The sequence below is a fragment of the Scyliorhinus canicula genome, chromosome 6, assembly GCF_902713615.1.
Source record: "Scyliorhinus canicula chromosome 6, sScyCan1.1, whole genome shotgun sequence".
NCBI classification, from domain to species: domain Eukaryota; kingdom Metazoa; phylum Chordata; class Chondrichthyes; order Carcharhiniformes; family Scyliorhinidae; genus Scyliorhinus; species Scyliorhinus canicula.
Genome location: NC_052151.1, coordinates 38,303,086 through 38,327,573, shown reverse-complemented (window position 1 = coordinate 38,327,573; position 24,488 = coordinate 38,303,086). Strand labels below are relative to the sequence as shown.

Sequence of the window (24,488 nt, the reverse complement as noted above, 5' to 3'; positions counted from 1 at the left end):
TCTGTCCCATAACTACAGTTTTCCTGATTCTTTGTTGACGTTGAGCAAAAATATGACACGGGCATGAGGCCTCTGGTCCATGAGCCTTTGGAGCTCGCCTTCTATCTGGGGCGCAAATGCAGTATGATCAACATTGATCAAACTTGCCACAATTTTGTCTTGTCTACGATTGTGTGTGATAGGCCACGCCTTCCATGTCATCAGGGAAAGAATCGGTCAGAAAGCTGAGAAAAAGATGCAAAATAGAGTCAGGGCTAAGACATAACCCTGTTTCACCACATTCTTGATCTTAAAACTTGTCAAGAGGTGGAACCATCAAACTGAATGGGCTGTACATGTTATAGAAAGCCCATATGAGTGTCAAACCTGGGAGCTCTAATGTTTGTTAGAAGCTATCCTGCGCAATGGTTAGCATAGTTGCTTCACAGCTCCAGGGTCTCAGGTTTGATTCCCAGCTTGGGTCACTGTCTGTGCCGAGTCTGCACGTTCTCTCCGTGTGTGCGTGGGTTTCCGCCGGGTGCTCCTGTTTCCTCACACAGTCCAAAGATGTGCAGGTTAGGTGGATTGGCCATTCTAAATTCCCCTTAGTATTCAAAAAGGTTAGGTGGGGTTATTGGGTTAAGGGGATAGGGTGGAGGTATGGGGCTTTAGTGAGGTGCTCTTTCCAAGGGCTAGTGCAGTCTCGATGGGCCCAGTGGCCTCCTTCTGCACTGTAAATTCTATGATAAGTTTTTGTATTTTTTCATGAAGACTGATTTGATACTTGGGTGTAGCAGCTTGATGTCTTCTACACAACTTGGTAAGTATGCGATAGTCACATGCTTTAGGGTTAGGAGACTGTTAAGGCAGGTGATGTCTGCTCTTTGCTTCAGTGACGGGAGTCATTTTTGCAAAGGGGTCCACAAGCCAATCTTTGTTCCTGTTTCATCCCTTGCCAAACGTTATTACTGCGACTTCATAGTCTATTGACCTCGGGTGCTGCTGTGCTTTATCTGGTAGGCCCCAGATGGAAGGGACTGCCCACGAGGTTCTGATAATCTTTGTTTGTCGTTATCCCTCGTACATGGAATGTTAATATGTGACATGCCACTTTGTTTTGACTCTGTGTTTTCCATGATTGCACCTTCACTCTGTTATTGACAGCATATGAGAACGTGCAATGCAGGAGTAAGCCACTCAGCTGCTCAAGCCTGTTCCACTATTCAGTAAGGTAATGCCTGATCTGATTGTAACCTCAACTCCACATTTCACATTCACAATTTCTCCTTTCAACTTGCCTCGCTTCCTACAAACAAAAGGTGTGGCAATGGGTACCCACATGGGCCCCAGTTATGCCTATCTTTTTGTGGGGTATGTGGAACATTACTTATTCCAGTCCTACTCTTCTCTCTCCCTCCCCCCCTCCCCCAAACAACCCAACAACCTTTTTTCAGCGACATTGATGACTGCTTCGATGCCCATTATGCTCTGGTGTGTACCTGGAAAACCTTTTGTTCCCAATCTTAATCCCTCTCTCCCCTTCACCTAGTCCATTTCCCTTCCTTGACCTCTGTATCCATTTCTGGTGATTGTCTACCAATATTCATTACAAACCCACCGACTCCTACAGCTCCTCACACCTCGCTTCCTGTAAGGGCGCCATCCCATTCTCCCAGTCCCTACCTACGACGCATCTTTTCTAATGATGCTACCTTCCAAAAATTGGGCTTTTGACAAGTTTTCCTTTTTCCTGAATCGAGGGCTCAACTGTGTCCGATATCTCTCCCTCACCTCTGCCCACACTCCTTGCACACTCTCTCAGAACATTGTTAGCCTCCACCTATCTGTCAAGACCCCCTCAGAATTGTTATCGTCTCTTCTAAACTCCAGCAGATGCAAGCTTAGCCTATCCAACCTTTCCTCATAAGACAACCATTCCAGATATTAGCCTGGTAAACCTTCTCTGCACTCCTTCCAATGCATTTTCATCCTTCCTTAATAAGGAGATGAATGCTACACACAGTATTCTAGATGCGGTTTCATCGATGTCCTGTACCACTGGAGCATAACCGCCTTTATTTTTGTGTTCAATTCCCTTTGCAATAAACAATAACATTCTAGTCGATTTCCTAATTACTTGCTGTACCTGCATAGTAACCTTTGTATTCATGCACAAGGACACTCCAGACCCTCTGAATCTGAGTTCTGCAATCTATCACACTTTTGATAATATCCTTTTTTAATCTACATAGCAGTTTCACATTTGCCTACGTCCAACTCCATTTACCAGATTTTTGCCCACTCTCATAACCTATGAGCTTTGACAAAGAGTCCCTTCTCCCTCCACAGATGCTGTCAAACCTGTTGAGATTGTCCAGTATTTTCTGTTTTTGTAGGCTGTCTATGTCCTCTTGTAGTCTCCTTATGACCTCTTCACAACTTACTTTCCTACCTATCTTTGTCAACAGCAAATTTGACAAGTATCCCTTCACTAAGTCATTGATATAAATGTAAAAAGTTAGGACCCCAGCACTGATGCCTGTGGCACACCGATCATTACAACCAGAAAATAACCGATTTACTCCCACTGTTTCCTGTGATCTAGCCAATCTTCTATCCATGCTAATATGTCACCCTCATACCAGGAGCTTACATTTTCCATAAAAATGTTTGATGTGGCACCTTATGAAATGCCTTCTGGAAATCAGTACATCAACCAGTTCCCCTTTGTCCACAACACGTGACTTTTTTAAAGAGCGCCAATAAATTGGTTAAACATGATTTCCTCCTCCCAAAACCATAGTGATTTTGCCTGATTGCCGTGAGTTTTTTACAGCCCTGCTATAAATTCTTTAATAATAGTTTCCATAGGGCAGCACGGTGGCCTAGTGGTTAGCACAACCGCCTCACGGCGCTGAGGTCCCAGGTTCGATCCCGGCTCTGGGTCACTGTCCGTGTGGAGTTTGCACATTCTCCCCGTGTCTGCGTGGGTTTCGCCCCCACAACCCAAAAATGTGCAGAGTAGGTGGATTGGCCACGCTAAATTGCCCCTTAATAGAAAAAATAAGGACTTCCGGGTGTGCATTATGGAGTGAGTGTGCACACAGAGGCAGCTCCTGCCTAAGAATGCAGAAAAGAGCTCTTTTTTGGGCAGCATGGGTTGGAATTTCGATGAAAAGGCGTGGGTGAATGTTCAAGGAGTATTTTCCCCCAGGAATAGGAGGTTTCTTGGTTATCAGACCCTTAGAAACAGTGCAAGATTTGTCTGAACAGCAACAAACAAAAGCAAACATGCTAGCGGGGGAAGGGCCAGCTTATAGGTCTCAAGCTGACCTGAGGGCCTTTATGAAAGCTGAATTCCAGCAGCAGAGGGAAGAACTGTGAAAAGATCTTACCAAGGCCATTAAAGAAGCGGAGACGGACTTCCGGTAGCGGTGATGCGGAGCTAAGCCGCACGTTCAGTGGCTCCCACTATTTTCGGACTTTGGGGCTCTTTTAAGGGCTCGCAGTGGTGCTGTTTGGGCTTTTCCCCGTGGGGGAACACTCCTTCTCAGATTCTCCACCGGTGGATGGCCTGGACTAGGAGTGGAGCGGTCAGAAAATCGGCTTTGTAGGTGCGGCACCGCAGCTCCCGCTACTTAAGGACTTTTGGGTCGATTTGAGGGCCTCAAACAGTGCTGTCTCAACGAATCCCGGTGGGGGAAGGTGTCTAGAGGCGCATTCCCCATAATTTATGGTGCACACCCGGAGTGGGGCAAAGGAAAAAGCTGCAGCAGCTCCCCAAGAAAAGCGGAGGAAGCAGGACAAAATGGTGGCCGGCGGAACACCCAAGGACTGGTGGAAGTGGGCGCAGGAGCAGCAGGCCTCTCTTCTGCGCTGTTTTGCGGAGCTGAAGGCTGAGTTGCTGGACTCCCTGAATGCGACTACCAGCAAGCTGCTTGGGACCCAGGCGGCCCAGGAGGCGTCTATTCGGGAATTGCAGCAGCAGGCCGCTGAGAGGGAGGAGGAGGCCGTGGTCCTCGCGGGGAAAGTGGAGTTGCACGAGGCACTTCACAAAAAGTGGCAAGACCGCTTGGAGGAGCTGGACGTTCGCACGAGGCGAAAGAATTTGAGGATCCTGGGCCTGGCGGAGGGGCTGGAGGGGTCGGATCTCCCGTCGTACGTGACCACGATGTTGAGCTCGTTGATGGGAGCGGGGTCCTTCCATTTGCCCCTGGAGCTTGAGGGAGCTCATAGAGTGCTGGCCAGGAGGCCTAAGGCAAATGAACCCCCGCGGGCGGTGCTGGTGCGGTTCCATCGATTTAGTGACCGGGAGTGTGTGCTGCGCTGGGCCAAGAAAGAGAGGAGCAGCAAGTGGGAGAAATCGATATTGCGAATCTACCAGGACTGGAGTGCGGAGGTGGCAAAGCGGCGGGCTGGGTTCAACCGGACGAAGGCGGTGCTGCATGCCAAGCAGGTCAGATTTGGAATGCTGCAGCCTGCGCGTCTGTGGGTGACATATAAGGACCGGCACCACTACTTCGAGTCCCCGGAGGAGGCGTTGGCCTTTGTACAGGCGGAGAAGCTGGACTTGAACTAGGGTCTGGGGACACGCTATGGCCGTTGCTGTTTTTGCTGTTGCTGTTCTTCAATTTTGACACGTGTTTTTTTTATGCTGGTTTTCTTTTTGCTCTGTTTCCGGGTGGGTTTGTCTGTTGGGTATGGGTGTGGGGTAAGTGGGGAACGTTGGGGGCATGTGCTTTATATGTTCTCTTCGGTACGGGGCTGGGGGTTGGGGTGAAACTGGATTTTGAGGAGCTGCGTCAGAAGGGTGGGGTGTGGCAGTGTGAAAGCGCGGGCTTTCCTCTGGTTGTCCGCGCTGCGGGGCAGGGGGGGCGGAGCTGGAGGTGGGGGCGTGGCCTCTACTGGTTTTCTTTCCCGCGCTGAAGCGGTGCCAAGGAGGTGTGGCAAGAGGGGGATGACCCCATGCCGGGAGGAGATGGGTTTTGGCAGGAGCAGCCGGGTCAGCAGAAGTCAGCTGACTCACGGAAGTACCATGGAGGGTGCGTCGCGGCTAGGAGGGGTCCTAGCCTGGGGGGGTGGGGGGGAGATACCGGGTTGCTGCTGGAATGGCCAGGAAGGAGCTGGCATGGGCCGTGGGGGGTAGAGGAGAGGCGTTATCGCCATGGGGAACGGGTCAGGCGGGGCGAGCTGGCCTGGGGCGAGCAGTCGATAAGCTATGGCTAGCCGGCGGGGGAGAGGGGCAGGTTGCCCTCTGATCCGTCTGATTACCTGGAACGTGAGGGGGCTGAATGGGCCGGTTAAGAGAACTAGGGTAATTTCTCATCTGAAGGGGCTGAAGGCGGATGTGGCTATGCTCCAGGGGACCCATCTGAAGGTGGCGGACCAGGTTCGTCTGAGGAAGGGGAGGGTGGGGCAGGTTTTTCACTCAGGATTGGACGCGAAGAACCGGGGGGTGGCGATTCTGGTGGGGAAGAGGGTGGCGTTCGAGGCGGCTGAGGTGGTGTCGGACAAGGAGGGCAGATATATTATGGTGAAGGGTAGGCTGCAGGGAGAGAAGGTGGTGCTGGTTAATGTATATGCCCCGAATTGGGATGATGCCGGCTTCATGAGGCGCTTGTTGGGCCGCATTCCGGACCTAGAGGCAGGGGGCCTGATCATGGGGGGAGACTTTAACACAGTGCTGGATCCCCCACTGGACCGGTCCAGTTCAAGGACGGGTAGGAGACCGGCGGCGGCCAAAGTACTGAGGGGGTTTATGGACCAGATGGGAGGGGTGGATCCCTGGAGGTTTGGGAGGCCGAGAGCGCGGGAGTATTCCTTTTTCTCCCATGTCCATAGGGTCTATTCCCGAATAGATTTTTTCATCCTGAGCAGGGGATTGATCCCGAAGGTGCAGGATGCAGAGTATTCGGCAATAGCAATTTCAGACCATGCTCCGCACTGGGTTGATCTGGAGATGGGGGAGGCGCGGGACCAGCGCCCTCTCTGGCGCCTGGATGTGGGGCTGCTGGCTGATGAGGAGGTGTGTAGGAGGGACCGGGGAAGTATTGAGGGGTATCTTGATACCAACGACACGGGGGAGGTCCGGGTTGGGGATGGTCTGGGAGGCTCTGAAAGCAGTGATCCGGGGGGAGCTGATCTCCATCCGGGCCCATAGGGAAAGGAGGGAGAGGAAGGAGAGGGAGAGACTGGTGGGGGAGCTCCTGGATGTGGACAGGAGATACGCGGAGGCACCGGAGGAGGGGTTGCTGGGGGAACGGCGTAGTTTGCAGGCCAAATTTCACTTGTTCACCACCTGAAAGGCAGAGACACAGTGGAGGAGGTCGCAGGGCGCGGTATATGAGTATGGGGAGAAGGCGAGCAGGATGTTGGCGCATCAGCTCCGCAGGCGGGATGCGGCCAGGGAAATTGGTGGAGTGACGGATAGGGGTGGGAATGTAATTCAGAAGGGGACAGAAGTAAATGGGGTCTTTAGGGACTTCTACGAGGAACTGTACCGGTCAGAACCTCCGATGGGGAGAGGGGGGATGGAGAGCTTCATGAACAGGCTATGCTTCCCAAGGGTTCAAGAGGAGCTGGTAGAGGGGCTGGGGGCGCCGATAGAGTTGGAGGAGCTAGTCAGGGGGATCGGGCAAATGCAGTCAGGTAAGGGGCCGGGACCGGACGGGTTCCCGGTGGAATTTTATAAAAAGTATGCGGATCTGGTGGGCCCCCTGTTGGTGCGAGCCTTCAATGAGGCATGGGAGGGGGGGGGATTTGCCCCCGACGATGTCGCGGGCACTGATCTCTCTGATCCTGAAGCGGGATAAGGACCCCTTGCAGTGTGGATCATACAGGCCTATCTCGCTCCTCAATGTTGACGCTAAGTTGCTGGCGAAGATCCTGGCCACCAGGATAGAGGACTGTGTGCCAGGGGTGATACATGAGGATCAGACAGGATTTGTCAAGGGACGGCAGCTCAACACGAATGTGCGGAGACTACTAAATGTTATTATGATGCCGGCAGTGGAGGGGGAGGCTGAGATAGTGGTGGCGCTGGATGGGGAGAAAGCATTTGATAAAGTTGAGTGGGGGTACCTGTGGGAGGTGCTGGAGCGGTTCGGATTCGGGGAGGGATTCATCAAATGGGTGAGGCTGCTCTACGCGGCTCCGATGGCGAGTGTAGTTACCAATGGAAGGAGATCGGAGTACTTTAGGCTCTACCGTGGGACCAGGCAGGGGTGCCCCCTGTCCCCCTTGCTCTTTGCACTGGCGATTGAACCTTTGGCTATGGCGTTGAGGGAGTCAGAGAGATGGAGGGGTCTGGTGCGGGGTGGGGAGGAACATCGTGTATCGCTGTATGCGGACGACCTGCTGTTGTATGTGGCGGATCCAGAAGGGGGAATGCCGGGGGTGATGGAGCTGTTAGCGGAATTTGGGGGCTTCTCGGGCTATAAGTTAAATTTAGGCAAGAGTGAGGTATTTGTAGTACACCCGGGTGATCAGGAGGAGGGAATCGGAAGACTCCCATTTAAGAGGGCAGTGAAGAGTTTCAGATACCTGGGGGTGCAGGTGGCCAGGAGTTGGGGGACTCTCCATAAGCTTAATTTTACCAGGCTGGTGGAGCAGATGGAAGAGGAATTTAAAAGGTGGGACATGGTGCCGCTATCGTTGGCGGGTAGAGTGCAGTCCGTCAAAATGACGGTTCTCCCGAGGTTCTTGTTCCTTTTTCAGTGTTTGCCCATCTTTATCCCTAGGGCCTTTTTTAGAAGGGTGACTAGCAGAATCATGAGCTTTGTTTGGGCGCATGGGACCCCGAGGGTGAAGAGGGTCTTCTTGGAGTGGGGTAGAGATGGTGGGGGGCTGGCGTTACCCAATCTCTCGGGGTATTATTGGGCGGCCAATGTGTCGATGGTGCGCAAGTGGGTAATGGAGGGGGAGGGGGCAGCATGGAAACGGATGGAGAGGGCGTCCTGTGGAGATACAAGCCTGGGGGCCCTGGTAACGGCGCCGTGGCCGTTCCCTCCTACGAGGTATACCACGAGTCCGGTGGTGGCGGCTACCCTCAAGATTTGGGGACAGTGGAGGCGACATAGGGGAGAAGTGGGGGGCTCGATGGAGGCTCCGTTAAGGGGGAACCATAGGTTCGTCCCGGGGAACATTGATGGGGGATTTCAGGGTTGGCACAGAGCGGGCATCAGACAGCTGAGGGACCTGTTTATTGATGGGAGGTTTGCGAGCCTGGGGGAGTTGGAGGAGAAATTTGGGCTCCCCCCGGGGAACATGTTCAGGTATCTGCAGGTAAAGGCATTTGCTAGGCGGCAGGTGGAGGGATTCCCTTCGCTTCCCGCGAGGGGGGTGAGCGACAGGGTGCTTTCGGGGGTCTGGGTCGGAGAGGGGAAGATATCTGATATCTACAAGGTTATGCAGGAGGCGGAGGAGGCGTCAGTAGAGGAGCTGAAAACGAAGTGGGAGGGGGAACTGGGGGAACAGATCGAAGACGGGACATGGGCTGATGCCCTGGAGAGGGTTAATTCTTCCTCCTCGTGTGCGCGGCTTAGCCTCATCCAATTCAAGGTGCTGCACCGGGCCCACATGACTGGGACGAGGATGAGTAGGTTCTTTGGGGGTGAGGACAGGTGTGTCAGGTGCTCGGGGAGTCCAGCAAACCATGCCCATATGTTCTGGGCATGCCCGGCACTGGAGGAGTTCTGGAAGGGGGTGGCGAGGACGGTGTCGAGGGTGGTGGGATCCAGGGTCAAGCCAGGATGGGGACTCGCGATTTTTGGGGTTGGGGTGGAGCCGGGAGTGCAGGAGGCAAAAGATGCCGGTGTGCTGGCCTTTGCGTCCCTAGTAGCCCGGCGAAGGATCTTGCTACAATGGAAGGATGCGAGGCCCCCAAGCGTGGAGACCTGGATCAATGACATGGCGGGTTTCATTAAGCTAGAGAAGGTCAAATTCGCCCTGAGAGGGTTGGTACAAGGGTTCTTTAGGCGGTGGCAGCCTTTTCTCGACTTTCTGGCTCAACGATAGGGTACGGGGACAGCAGCAGCTGCAACCCGGGGAGGGAAAAGGGGGGGGGCCGACAATGACTATGTTTGTTTATTTAATTTTAATATTTTTAAAGTTCTTTTGTTGTTCATTGGGGTTGGGGGGTGGGGGGATGTGATACATGCGCCAATACGGTCTGGGGGTGTCACAGTTATTATGGGTTATTTTGTTGCATTTCATTGTTTGTCGTTATGTTTTATATTTTCTGTAAAAAATTCCAATAAAAATTATATATAAAAAAAAATAGAAAAAATAATTGGGTAATCTAAATTTATAATAATTTTTTTTTTAAATAATAGTTTCCAGTATTTTCCCTATGACCGATGCTAAGCTAACTGGCCTGTAATTTCCAACTTTCTGTCTCCCTATTTGAAAAAAGAAAATACGTTTGCTATTTTCCAATCTAACAGAATTTTTCCAGAATCTACGGAAATTAGTAAAATGCTCTGGGGGCAGGTTCGAATCTCACCATGACAGATGGTGAAATTTGCATTCAATAAATATTGTGAATTAAACGTCTATTGATAACCATGAAACCGTTATCGACATTCGTAAAACCCCATCTGATTCACTAATGTCCTTTAGGGAAGAAAATCTGCCGTCCTTTTCCTGGTCGGGCCTACATATGACTCCAGACCTACAGAAATGTGGTTGACTCTTTATTAAAAAAGCGTTCTATAATGACCTAGAAAGCATTCAGTTTGGTTCAAGGGCAATTAGGGCGGGCAATAAATGGTGGCTCAGCCAGCGATGCCCACATAGAACATAGAAAAATACAGCACAGAACAGGCCCTTCGGTCCACGATGTTGTTCCGATCTCTTGAATGATTTTTTAGAATATCCATCAGGACCCAGGGAATTTTCAGCCTACAGCTCCCACAACTTGCTCAGTACCGTTATACCCACGAACAAGCGACCAAGGACTACAACATGGGGCACAGATTCGCAACCCTGGATGAGCTGACAGAGAAACTGGAGCTACCGAACGGATCAGAGTTCCGACATTTACAAATCAAAAACTTTCCCTGCAAGGAGACAACGAGGTACTGTAGGGTCCAAAGAGACACCATGCTGGAGGAACTGCTGAACCGACAGTATGGAGTAAGGGAACTGTGGAGACATTTACGGACGACTTGTAGAAAGGGCGAGAATGCTGCTAGATGGAGCAAGACAGAAATGGGAAGACGGACTGGGAATGAAAGTAAGGTGGAGACTCTGCAGCGAAGTAGGGCCAACTCCACCACCTCCTGTGTAAGGCTAAGCCTCATGCAGTTTAAAGTAGTGCACAAAGCACACAATCAGAACCAAATGAGCAGGTTCTTGCCAGAGGTGGAGGACAAGTGTGAACAGTGCCAGGGTCTCGGCCAGCCGCGCCCACATGTTCTGGGCCTGCCCCAGACTTGTCAGGTTCTGGACAGCCTTCTTCGAGGCGATGTCCAAGATTGTCGGATGAGGGTGGAGCCATGCCTGATAATGGCAGTCTTCGGGGTATTAGACCAACCACAACTACGTATGGAGAAGAGGGCTGATGCCCTTGCTTCTGCTTCCTTAATCGCACGCTGGAGAATCCTGCTCAACTGGCGATCAGCAGCACCACCCACATCTGCGGACTGGCTGGCAGATCTGTCAGAATTTCTCCACCTGGAGAAAATCAAATACACCATCCAAGGGTCGGACAAGGGCTTTCGCAAAGCGTGGGGGCTATTCATCAGCCTGTTCTAAGACCTTTTCGAGGTCAATAGTGGATAGGAAGGGAGGTGGGGCAGGGGGTCTAATGAGTGCTGACAGGTCCACTCAAAGCAGACAGGAAAAAGGGGGGGCAACAAGGGAGGAACTCGGGGAAATATCAGGAGGGGACACAGGAAAAGAGTGAAGAGGAAGCCAGGGGGCTGATGAAAGATAGAATATAACATCTCCAATGGAAGAAAATGGAACCCGAATAACAATAAGGGGAGAGGCCCGATGAAAGAAAAACATGTAAATTGTACATAATAACCATCTCCATCACCATCTCCATTATTGTGTACAAATGTAAAATTCAATAAAAATATTTTCTCATCTCTAGTGTTAACTTAAAGCAATGTTGACCTCTGCATGGGAATTCTTGCATCTCACTTTTACTCCTTCAGACTTAATTCCTCAAACATGCTCTTTATTGGCTGTTTTTGTGCTCCATACATTATTTCCACTGTTCACATTCCATATGTCCACTGTTCGCATTCCACATGTCCACTGTTCACATTCCATATGAAGTCAGGCTTTGGAGGCTGTTGGACTCATTCTGGCTGGCCAGAATTGGGTACTATTGGGTAACAGAAAACAGATCGTGCTTTCTTCATCCCATAAATCTTGTGTTAGAACATAGAACGATACAGCGCAGTACAGGCCCTTCGGCCCTCGATGTTGCACCGACATGGAAAAAAACTAAAGGCCATCTAACCTACACTATGCCCTTATCATCCATATGCTTATCCAATAAACTTTTAAATGCCCTCAATGTTGGCGAGTTCACTACTGTTGCAGGTAGGGCATTCCACGGCCTCACCACTCTTTGCGTAAAAAACCCACCTCTGACCTCTGTCCTATATCTATTACCCCTCAATTTAAGGCTATGTCCCCTCGTGCTAGCCACCTCCATCCGCGGGAGAAGGCTCTCGCTGTCCACCCTATCTAACCCTCTGATCATTTTGTATGCCTCTATTAAGTCACCTCTTAACCACCTTCTCTCTAACGAAAACAACCTCAAGTCCATCAGCCTTTCCTCATAAGATTTTCCCTCCATACCAGGCAACATCCTGGTGAATCTCCTCTGCACCCGTTCCAAGGCTTCCACGTCCTTCCTATAATGAGGCGACCAGAACTGTACGCAATACTCCAAATGCGGCCGTACTAGAGTTTTGTACAACTGCAACATGACCTCATGGCTCCGGAACTCAATCCCTCTACCAATAAAGGCCAACACACCATAGGCCTTCTTCACAACCCTATCAACCTGGGTGGCAACTTTCAGGGATCTATGTACATGGACACCGAGATCCCTCTGCTCATCCACACTACCAAGAATTTTACCATTAGCCAAATATTCCGCATTCCTGTTATTCTTTCCAAAGTGAATCACCTCACACTTCTCCACATTAAACTCCATTTGCCACCTCTCAGCCCAGCTCTGCAGCTTATCTATGTCACTCTGTAACCTGCAACATCCTTCCGCACTGTCTACAACTCCACCGACTTTAGTGTCATCTGCAAATTTACTCACCCATCCTTCTGCGCCCTCCTCTAGGTCATTTATAAAAATGACAAACAGCAACGGCCCCAGAACAGATCCTTGTGGTACGCCACTCGTAACTGAACTCCATTCTGAACATTTCCCATCAACTACCACTCTCTGTCTTCTTTCAACTAGCCAATTTCTGATCCACATCTCTAAATCGCCCTCAATCCCCAGCCTCCGTATTTTCTGCAATAGCCGACCGTGGGGAACCTTATCAAATGCTTTACTGAAATCCATATACACCACATCAACTGCTCTACCCTCGTCTACCTGTTCAGTCACCTTCTCAAAGAACTCGATAAGGTTTGTGAGGCATGACCTACCCTTCAAAAAACCATGCTGACTATCCCTAATCATATTATTCCTATCTAGATGATTATAAATCGTATCTTTTATAATCCTCTCCAAGACCTTACCCACCACAGACGTTAGGCTCACCGGCCTATAGTTACCGGGGTTATCTCTACTCCCCTTCTTGAACAAAGGGACCACATTTGCTATCCTCCAGTCCTCTGGCACTATTCCTGTAGCCAATGATGACCTAAAAATCAAAGCCAAAGGCTCAGCAATCTCTTCCCTGGCTTCCCAGAGCATCCTAGGATAAATCCCATCCGGCCCCAGGGACTTATCTATTTTCACCTTGTCCAGAATTGCCAACACTTCTTCCCTACGCACCTCAATGCCATCTATTCTAATAGCCTGGGTCTCAGCATTCTCCTCCACAATATTATCTTTTTCTTGAGTGAATACTGACGAAAAGTATTCATTTAGTATCTCGTTTATCTCCTCAGCCTCCACACACAACTTCCCACCACTGTCCTTGACTGGCCCTACTCTTACCCTAGTCATTCTTTTATTCCTGACATACCTATAGAAAGCTTTTGGGTTTTCCTTGATCCTACCTGCCAAAGACTTCTCATGTCCCCTCCTTGCTCGTCTCAGCTCTCTCTTTAGATCCTTCCTCGCTTCCTTGTAACTATCAAGCGCCCCAACTGAAACTTCACGCCTCATCTTCACATAGGCCTCCTTCTTCCTCTTAACAAGAGATTCCACTTCTTTGGTAAACCATGGTTCCCTCGCTCGGCCCCTTCCTCCCTGCCTGACTGGTACGTACTTATCAAGAACATGCAATAGCTGTTCCTTGAACAAGCTCCACATATCCAGTGTGCCCAACCCTTGCAGCCTACTTCTCCAACCAACACATCCTAAGTCATGTCTAATGGCATCATAATTGCCCTTCCCCCAGCTATAACTCTTGCTCTGCGGGGTATACTTATCCCTTTCCATCACTAACGTAAAGGTCACCGAATTGTGGTCACTGTTTCCAAAGTGCTCACCTACCTCCAGATCTAACACCTGGCCTGGTTCATTACCCAAAACCAAATCCAATGTGGCCTCGCCTCTTGTTGGCCTGTCAACATATTGTGTCAGGAAACCCTCCTGCACACATTGTACAAAGAATGACCCATCTAATGTACTCGAACTATATCTTTTCCAGTCAATATTTGGAAAGTTAAAGTCTCCCATAACAACTACCCTGTTACTTTCGCTCTTTTCCAGAATCATCTTCGCCATCCTTTCCTCTACATCCCTAGAACTATTAGGTGGCCTATAGAAAACTCCCAACAGGGTGACCTCTCCTTTCCTGTTTCTAACCTCAGCCCATACTACCTCAGAAGAAGAGTCCCCATCTAGCATCCTTTCCGCCACCGTAATACTGTCCTTGACTAGCAGCGCCACACCTCCCCCTCTTTTGCCCCCTTCTCTGAGCTTACTAAAACACCTAAACCCCGGAACCTGCAACAACCATTCCTGTCCCTGCTCTATCCATGTCTCTGAAATGGCCACAACATCGAAGTCCCAGGTACCAACCCATGCTGCCAGTTCCCCTACCTTATTTCGTATACTCCTGGCATTGAAGTAGACACACTTCAAACCACCTACCTGAACACTGGCACCCTCTTGCGAAGTCAAATCTGTGCTCCTGACCTCTATACTCTCAATCTCCTGTACCCCAAAACTACAATCCAGGTTCCCATGCCCCTGCTGTTCTCCCTTGCTCCAAATATTATTCTGAATGGTCCACTATATTACATCGCCACTTATGATTGTGAGACTGAAGTTAGGTTTGTTTGTTAAATTGTCATTCTTGGAAGAAAGTACTATGAGGCTTGTTCCCAATCCAACACACCTGGACATTTATTGATGTTGAATATTTTAAACAATTGAATACATTAATGTAACTTAAAGAAAAATCACCAGCTAATCTATAAGGAATATCTGTCTCTTTTTCATTACTCCGTTCAAATACCAGTAAAATGAGACACTGGATAATTATTTTTTCAGGTATGTGAAAATTTTCCAGAGTGTGGATCTTTCCAGTAATTTTTATTTTAGGTAAGACATTCCTTTTATTTATGATTTACATGACTAACGTATTGCAAATTGTTTTGTTCCGGTATCCTCCATGTTCCAAAGTAATAAGATCAGGTTATTAATGAAGTTACACAATCAAAATGGCCCTTTTTGTTAATGAGTTGTTCATAGTTCCTCTCAATGTGTTTTGCCTGGGCCAGTACGCAATTGTTTTTTCTGTTGACTCTTATTCCTCCTGCCATTGCTAATGACTTCTTAAATAATATTTTGCCTTGTAAATGCTGCAGATTTTAGTGTGAGGAATTAAATCATTTTTTTGTGTGTTCTAATGTTACATTTCAAATACTAACCAGATATGGTCGTCAGTGCATTTTGACAGTGGCTGATAAATACATTTTAAGCAAGAAATGGAGTGCCTAAACCTGTCGGCTTCCAATAGCTGGATCTGACTTAATTCTCTGGAGAAGATGTAGAATGATGGATCTTTGCTGCAAGACTTGGATACGTTAGCTGATGAAGCCCTTGAATATAGTGAAAGGAGGAAGGAACTTAAATGTCGAATTAGGAGGGCTAAAAGGGGCCATGAAATGTCTTTAGCAAACAAGGTCGAGGAGAATCCCGGGGCCAGATGGGATCTATCCCAGGTTACGGCGGGATACATGAGGAGAAATAGCTGAGGCCTTAACAGATATTGTCGCGTCCTCTTTGACCACAGGCGAGGTTTCAGTGGACTGGAGAATAGCCATTGTTATTCCCTTGTTTAAGAAAGGAAGGAGGGTCAATCCAGCAAATTATAGGCCGGTGAGTCTGGCATCAGTGGTGGGGAAGCTTTTCGAAAAGATACGAAGGGACAGGATGTATGCATATTTGGAGGAAAATGGACAAGTTAGTGAGAGGCAGCATGGTTTTGTACAGGGAAGGTCATGTCTCACAAATCTGATTGAGTTTTTTTGAACATAGAACAGTACAGCACAGAACAGGCCCTTCGGCCCTCGATGCTGTGCCGAGCCATGATCACCCCACTCAAACCCACGTATCCACCCTATACCCGTAACCCAACAACCCCCCCCCCCACTTTTTAGGACACTACGGGCAATTTAGCATAGCCAATCCACCTAACCCGCACATCTTTGGACTGTGGGAGGAAACCGGAGCACCGGGAGGAAACCCACGCACACACGGGGAGGACGTGCAGACTCCGCACAGACAGTGACCCAGCCGGGAATCGAACCTGGGACCCTGGAGCTGTGAAGCATTTATGCTAACCACCATGCTACCGTGCTGCCCACTGAAGAGGTGACAAGAAAATTAATGAGAGAAGGGTGGTAGATGTAGTTTATATGGACTTTAGGCATTTGACAAGATCCCACATGGCAGACTGATACAAAAATTAAAATCACTTGGGTTTCGGGGTGGGCTGGCTAGATGGATACAGAACTGGATTGAGACAGAGCAGCGATAAAAGGGTGCTTTTCTGAATGGAGATCTGTAGCTAGTGGTGTTCATAGAATTTGCAGTGCAGAAGGAGGCCATTCAGCCCATCGGGTCTGCGCAGGCTCTTGGACAGAGCACCCTACCCAAGCCCATTCCTCCATCCTATCCCCGTAACCCAGTGACCCCACCTAACCTTTTTTGGACACTAAGGGCAATTTAGCATGGTAAATCCACCTAACCTTCACATCTTTGGACTGTGGGAGGAAACCGGAGAAAACCCACGCAGACACGGGGAGAACATGCAGAGTCTGCACAGACAGTGACCCAAGCTGGTAATCGAACCTGGGACCCTGGAGCTGTGAAGCAACTGTGCTAATCACTGTGCTATCGTGTTCCGCAGGGATCAGTGCTGGGACCTCTGTTGTTTGTAGTATATATAAATGATCTGGAGGAAAATGTGGGTGGTCTGATTAGTAAGTCTGCGGATGACAAAGATTGGTGGAGTTGCTGATCGTGCCGAGGATTGTTGGAGGATACAACAGGATGTAGATAGATTGGAGACATGGGCACAGAAATGGCAGATAGAGTTTAATCTGGGCAATTGCAAGGTGATGCATTTTGGAGGATGAAATCTAGGTATGAATAATACTGTTAAGTGGCAGAACCCTCGGGAACATTAGCATACAGAGGGATCTGGGTGTGCAGGTCCACAGTTCCCTAAAAGCGGCAACACAGGTGGCCAAGGTGATGGCATATGGCATGCTTGCATTCATAGCTGGGGCATTGAGTACAGGGATTGTGAAATCACGATGTGACTATATAAAACCTTGGTTAGGCCGCATTTGGAGTATTGCTTGCAGTTGTGGTCAACACATTATTAAAAGGACGCGGAAGCTTTGGGGAGAGTGCAAAGAAAGTTCATCAGGATGTTGCCTGGTCTCGAGGGTGTTGGCTATGAGGAACGGTTGAATAAACTAGGATTGATTTCACTGGAAAGACAGGCTGAGGAGGGACCTGATCGAGGTCTAGAAAATTGAGAGGCATAGACAGGGTAGATGTCAGCGGCTTTTTCCAAGGGCGTGTCAATTACAAGGGCCACATGTTCAAGGTGAGAGAGGGAAAGTTTATGGGAGATATGCGGAATAGATTTTTCACGCAGAGAGTGGTGGGTGCCTGGAACGCGCTGCCAGAGGATACATAGATACAAAGAAGATAGGAAGAGGCCTTTTGGCCCTTCAAGTCTGCTCCGCCATTCATCACGATCATGGCTGATCATCCAACTCAATAGCCTAATCCTGTTTTCTCCCCATTGCCTTTGATCCCATTCTCCCCAAGTGCTATATCCAGCCGCCTCTTAAATATATTCAAAGTGTTAGCATCAACTACTTCCTGTGGCAATGAATTCCACAGGCTCACCACTCTTTTGTGTGAAGGATGTGGTGGAAGCAGGTATCATTTAAGAGGCATCTGATTAGATACACGAATAGGGAGGAAATAAAAGGATACGGACCGAGTAAGGGCAGAAGAGTTTTTTTTTAAGTTAGGGCATTATGATTGGCACAGGCTTGGTGAGCCTGTTCCTGTGCTGTACTTTTCTTTGTTCTTATAGCTTTTTGAGATTAGCCTAATGAAAAGAGTGAAAATAGGTATCTGAAAGAATTGGTTCCTTAAGAATAGATCTCTCATAAGATTAATCATCTTGAGGGCAGCACAGTGGTGCAGTGGTTAGCACTGCTGCCTCACGGCGCCGAGGACCCAGGTTTGATCCCGGCCCCGGGTCATTCCATGTGGAGTTTGCACATTCTCCGTGTATGCAAGAGTCTCACCTCCACAACCCAAAAAGATGTGAAGGGTATGTGAATTGGCCATGCTAAATTGCCCTTAATTGGGGAAAAAAAGAATTGGGTACTCTAAATTTATTTTTTTAAATTAAGAAAAAAAAATTAATCATCTTGGTACTATACAAATGTGCAGGGCCTCCTCATGCAACATTTTATTGTCACTTTTACATGGTCATGATTTCCAATTCGTTCTAGATGTTATTTGTCAAGTAATTAGATAAAGCTAGTCATGTTGCTAACTTTCTGCCTTTTAGAAAGCTTATTTAGGTCCTAAAAGTAAGGAATAAACTTTTAACTTATTTTCATTGTTTTCTCTTTTCTTAATTTAATGAGGCCAAATTTCAAAGAGCAGTATCTCCTAAAAGTTAGAAATGAATTTGATTCTAGAAGTTCTGAATACTATAATGTTAACTGCCCTCATGAAATTGACCTCTCCTGTGTACTGCATTGCAACAGCTGACAGCACTGGATACTGCAAAGGCTGTGGCCGCTGACAATATTCCGGCAATAGTACTGAAGACTTCTGTTCCAAAATTTGCCGTGCCCCTAACCAAGCTGTTCCAGTACAGCTACAACACTGGCATCTACCTGACGATGTGGAAAATTGCCAAGTATATTGTAGGAGCGTTTTCAAGATCTGTGTATTGAGTTAGCTTTCACATGGCATTTTTCCCTGTGCCTCAACTCAATACAGAGAGCAACAGACACATCAACAATCTGGATAAGACGGTTTTATTTTCTCAAGCTTGAGTTCGTGTACGGGAGAGATGAGATTTGAATGCTTACTAAGATCTACCTGCTGAACACTGATAAAAACATATCAATTATACAATTTCCAAAAATCAATAACCCACCCCAATCCCTGAAGTTGAAATGTTTAAACTTTAATAAAATTGCGATCAACCAATGATTGAGCCTCATCCTGTTACCTTTTATTTACCAAAAGGCTTTACGTCAATCTTGCGTTGTTTCCCATCCTAGCATCCTGCCGACCCTTTGTTCAGTTAAAAACAGGATGGCAGAACTGGCATCTTTTTTACTCCATGGATTGTTTCAGAGAGCCAGGATATCACAAGTGATTTCCTTTTCACTTCCAGAGGATATTGGGGGCCACTGATTTAAAAACTTGCTTCTTATGTAATCTGCTGATCACACATCTCCTGTGTCTCAAAAACATGGTCATTAGCTAGCCTAAATCCCATCCTGCACTGTGGCCACTGCTTGTAGCCAGAGTTTACATGATTATCACTGCTATGTCCTAAAATATAGGTTTAATGGTTAATAATGATTACCTAGTACACATTCTATAATCTCAATCCTTAATAAACTAACTTATGTAAAACTACTCTAATGGCATCCTAGCTCTTCAATTTTAAAGAGGTCTCATCGCTGGACACCCCCTTCATATATCCTGTACACAAAACGAGACAAATACAACCCAGCCAATTACCATCCCATCTGCCTACTCTCGATCATCAGTAAAGTGATGGAAGGGGTTATCAACACTATTAAACAGCACTTAATAGCACAGTGGATAGCACTGTTGTTTCACAACACCAGGGTCCCAGGTTCGATTCCCGCTTGGGTCACTGTCTGTGCAGTCTGAACGTTCTCCCTGTGACAGCGTGGGTTTCCTCCGGTTTCCTCCCACATGTCCCGAAAGATGTGCTTGTTAGGTGAATTAGGCATTCTGAATTCTCCCTCTGCGCACCCGAACAGGCGCCGGAGGGTGGGGACTAGGGGGTTTTAACAACTTTGTTGCAGTGTAAATGTAAGCCTACTTGTGACACTGATAAAGATTAAATTAATAACCTGCCTACTGATGCTCAGTTTGGGTTCCGCCAAGGTCACTCTGCTACTGACCTCATTACAGCCTTGGTTTAAATATGGACAAAAGAGCTGAACTCCAGAGGTGAGAGCACTTTACATTTTTGTCTTTACTATTTGACCAAGTATGGTATGAAGGAACCCGAGCAAAACTGGAGTCTATGGAATCAGAGAGAAAGCTCTCCATTGGTTGGAGTCCATAGTATGCTTGCAGCGTAGGAGACCATTCAGCACATTGAGTATGCACCAACCCTCGGAAAGAGCACCCAACCTAGGCCCACTCCCCTGCCCTATCCCCGTAACTCCACCTAACCTGCACATCCCTGGACCCTAAGGAGCAATTTAGCATGGCCAATCTGCCTAACCTGCACATCTTTGGACTGTGGGAAGAAACCAGAGCACCCGGAGGAAATCGGTGCAGACTCTGGGAGAACAAGCAAACTCCACAAAGTGACCCAAGGTCAGAATTGAACCTGGGCCCTGGCACTGAGGCAGCAGTGTTAGCAATTGTATTACCGTGCCAAAGTCCTACATGGCACAGAGGAAGATGGTTTTGTCACTTTGAAGGTTCATCATCTCCGTTCCAGGACATCACAGCAGGAGTTCCCAGGCCATCAGCTGCTTCATCAATGACCTTCTTTCCATCATAAAGTCAGAAGTGTGATGTTTGCTGAAAACTGAACAATGTTCAACACCATGTCAGATACTGAAGCAGTCCATGTCCAAATGCAGCAAGACCTGGACAATATCCATGCTTGGGTTGACAAGTGGCAAGTAACATTTGTGTCAACACAAGTGGCAGGAAATGACCATCTCCTACAAGGGAGGATCTAAGCATCATCCCTTGACATTCAGTGGCATTACCATTGCTGAATCCCCCACTTAACATCCTGGATTTACAATTGACCAGAAGCTGAACTGGACTAGCCACATAAATACTGTGGTTACAAGAGCGGGTCAAAGGTGAGGAATCCTGTAGCAAGTAACTTATTTGACTCCCCAAAACCTGTCCACCATCTACAAGGTGCAAGTCAGGAGTGTGATGGAATACTCTCCACTTGCCTGGATGAGTGCAGCTCCAACAGCACTCAAGAAGCTCAACACTATCCAGGATAAATTGGATTGCTTGATTGTTATCCCTTACACAAACATTCAATCCCTCCACCACTGATGAACAAAAGATGAGGGCTGCAGATACCTGGGAACACCACCACCTAGAAGTTGCCCTCTCGAGTCACTCCCCACCCTGACTTGGAAATATATCACTGTTCCTTCACTGTCGCTAGAATTTCCTCCCTAAAAACACTGTAGGTGTACCTACAAGTCAGGAACTAGTGGTCCAAGTCAGCTCACCACTGCCTTCTCAAGGTCAATTATGGATGGGCAATAAATGCTGGCCCCACATCCTGTTGATTATAAAATAAATATTGGGCCAGAGTGTTTCAGCATACGAGAGAACACGGCAATGAAGAGTAAAGTTTTAGCTACCTGTTTTACAGTCTTGGATGCAAATATTGATCCTATCCATTACGAGACTATATTTGACTGGGTATAGACAATAAGCGATTTTCATTTCATTTCATATTGACAAAAATTAATTGCCTAGTCTAATGAATTATTTATGTTGAATAAGGGTAGTGTCACCTCTCCACTGTTGCAAATTTTAAAAATGCTTGAAGAAACTGGATACTTAATCCAGAGCTAATGCTCTGTGGACACTGGTGCAAATCTCAATATGGCAATGGGTGGAATTTAAATTTAATTAATAAAAAATGAATATAAAGCTAGTCTCAATAATGGTGACCATGACAACTAGCATGAGTTGTTGTAAATACCCATCTAGCTACTAGGGAATGAAATCTTCCTGGTCTGGCCTCCATGTGACTCCAGATCCACAGCAATATGATTAACTCTTGTTTAAGTCACTCAGTTCAACGGCAGTTGGGGATGGGCAGTAAATACTGGCCTAATCAGCAACACCTGTATCTCTTGAAATAATTGTTTACAATGAAAGAAAATGGGTGGCTTTTGTAGTTTTAAGAAAAATTGCACCCTTTTCCCCCATGTTACAATGTACCTTTTGCCTATGAAAAGAAAAAAAATTATGCTATATTTCTTTTTATAGTTATAGCTACGATCTGACTCATTCCCTTCAGTTCAATCTTACACAATTGAAAATTCCCAGTGAAGGATTGAAAAGTGAAACCTTTGGACATGGTCGGCAGGAAAGCTTTGACATCTTTGAGGATGAGGGTGTCTCTACTCATGCTGGAAGTGGTGAGCATTAAACATGATAAATGCAGGTGTTTGTTGAAGGATAATTTAAGTTGGCCAAAAGAGAGGGATGCATAGTTGTCTGCCCCTTTTCGTCTGTAGCCCTTTCTCATAATGTGAATGGGTTAATAAAACCTAAATGAGAGTGTTTACATTTCCAGATTTAATTTCATTTTCGCATTCAGAATGACTAGAAAATGCACATAACCCCCCAGCAGATCTATTTACAGCAAATAGAACCATTTTAAATTGGAGTAATTTTTAATGAATGGCAATATGAACATTTTTTGCAGGTGCCAGACTTGAATGTTTTGCTTAAATATTTGAGTTTAAAATTATATATGATTGAAATCTGATACTTCCTAAGTATTAACAAAATTAATTCATTGTTTGAGTCAGAACCTGGGAGCTCTAAGTAGAAGCTAGATATTTTTGAGAGATAAGCATCCGCTTTGCTGTTGCATCTCCAAGTAAACCTTACAAAGCTGGAAACCGATCATTTGCCTACTATGTTTGTAATACTTACGTCCAGAAATGATTAGCTGAAAACATGTGGTATCCAATTGTTTATCCTTCCGTTACTCAGCAGTCCATTCCATTTAATGATAACTTGGTAGAAAAGATTAATTACAACTTGCCTCACCTTGCCTTCAACATTGAATTTACTAGGGCTGCCGATCCTTCATAACTTCATCCTTAGTTGTTTTCACTGTACTCATTGAGTAATTCTTACATCTATTTTATTCCTTTAAATGCTCTGTAGTTTTCACTTATCTAGTTAAATTTCATACACATTTCAACAGCTACTGTCCAAGCCAATGTACCCTCAAGTACTGCCATAAAAAACTGACTACATTCAACTTTTTGCTGTTTGTTATATTGTATGAAAAATAATGTCACGTTCATCCTCAAAACCATAGTTGTAGAATATAATTTGTACAATGTTAAATACCTTGGGCTGTTTCTGATAAATTGAGATACTATACACCATCCAGGACAAATCTGCCCGCTTGATTGTTCCCTCTTCCACAAACATTTAAACCCTCCACCGCCCACGAACAGTGACATCCGTGTGTACCATCTACAAGATGCACTGCAGTAACTTCCCAAGGTTCATCAGACAACACCTTCCAAACCCACGACCACTACCATGTAGAAGAACAAGAGCAGAAGACATTTGGGAACCCCACCACCTGGAGGTTCTCCTCCAAGTCATTCACCACCCTGACTTGGAAATATATCGCGGTGCCTTCAACATCGCTGGGGCAACATTCTGGAGCTCCCTCTCTAACAACATAGTCTGTGTACCTGCACCTCGAGGACTGCAGCAATTCAAGAAGGCAACCTACCACCACCTTCTGAAGGACAACTAGGGATGAGCAATAAATGCTGGCCTAACCAGTGACGCCCACATCTCATAAATTCATTTTTTTAAAGTGCAAGTTTGTTTTCCTAGTAACTAATTGCACTTTCTGAAGTTGGGGCAGTAATTGTATTGAATATTTTTATTTACTAAAATAGAAAGTAAGCTCACAGCTGCTTTAAGGAAAGCCATTCCTCTTTTGGGACCATAACTTGAAAATTCTGACCCGCTCCTCCTGCTGCTGAGCTATGCCCTCCAGAACGATTGTTCAGATGCCGGGTTATCCTTGAGCAAAACCACCTAGTTCATCAGCTGATAATGTATACTATTTTAAATGTATGATATTATTCATTTTTATGATCTAATGTTTAAGGTGACAAAATATTTATCATTTTCAGCTCCTGGATACTATGGCATTCTGAATGAGCCCTATCTCAAATATGCTTGGAACAGTTACATCTTAGAAAAAGTCAAAACTACTGTCCATCATAACTGGTTGTTGTATATTATTCATGGATTCTGTGGTCAATCAAGTATCCTTTTTTAATGATTCAATTACTATATATAAAATATCTTCTGTTGGGACCTAATCAATAACATCTTCTTAGCCAGACCTCCCTGTACTTGCAGGTATATGGTGTGGTTTGAAAAACTCCTTGGTTGGTCTATAAAGTATAAATAGAACCAGAAACGTTGTGGAGAGAGAGAGAAAATTTAAATCAGTTGGCTTAACTTCAGTAGGCGCAAAAATACTTGATGGAAAGCCACCTAATTTTGTAAAAATACTTAATGGGAAACCAGAGACATTAAGTGATAATTAATAAGGGTAACTAATATAATAACTAAAGGGTTATGGTATAGTATAAATGTTAGCTTGTTAAAATCAGGAGGTGATTATCCATTTGAATCTAACTAGAACAGAATTCCACAAATGAAAGTTGTACTTCATGTAATTGAAGGGAAATTAAGAACCCAACCATTATATTAATTTTGCAAAATGCAATCATATAATTAATTTTACAAGAGGACCAGGGAAATTCAGCAGAGTCCTGTGTATTATAGATGCTTTGCACAAAATTAAGTTTAC

The 24,488-nt window shown here is 46.6% G+C and overlaps 1 protein-coding gene across 4 annotated transcripts in view; it reads left to right on the top strand.

The window, feature by feature from the left end:
- Window positions 1–24,488, top strand: part of fig4a (FIG4 phosphoinositide 5-phosphatase a) — a 211,939-nt gene that overhangs the window by 46,692 nt on the left and 140,759 nt on the right. For all 4 annotated transcript variants that reach the window (XM_038799189.1, XM_038799185.1, XM_038799187.1 and 1 more), the window contains 3 exons: window positions 14,633–14,683; window positions 21,890–22,041; window positions 23,800–23,934. In XM_038799189.1, coding sequence (XP_038655117.1) covers window positions 14,633–14,683; window positions 21,890–22,041; window positions 23,800–23,934 — 338 coding nt within the window. The remainder of the gene's footprint in view (window positions 1–14,632; window positions 14,684–21,889; window positions 22,042–23,799; window positions 23,935–24,488) is intronic.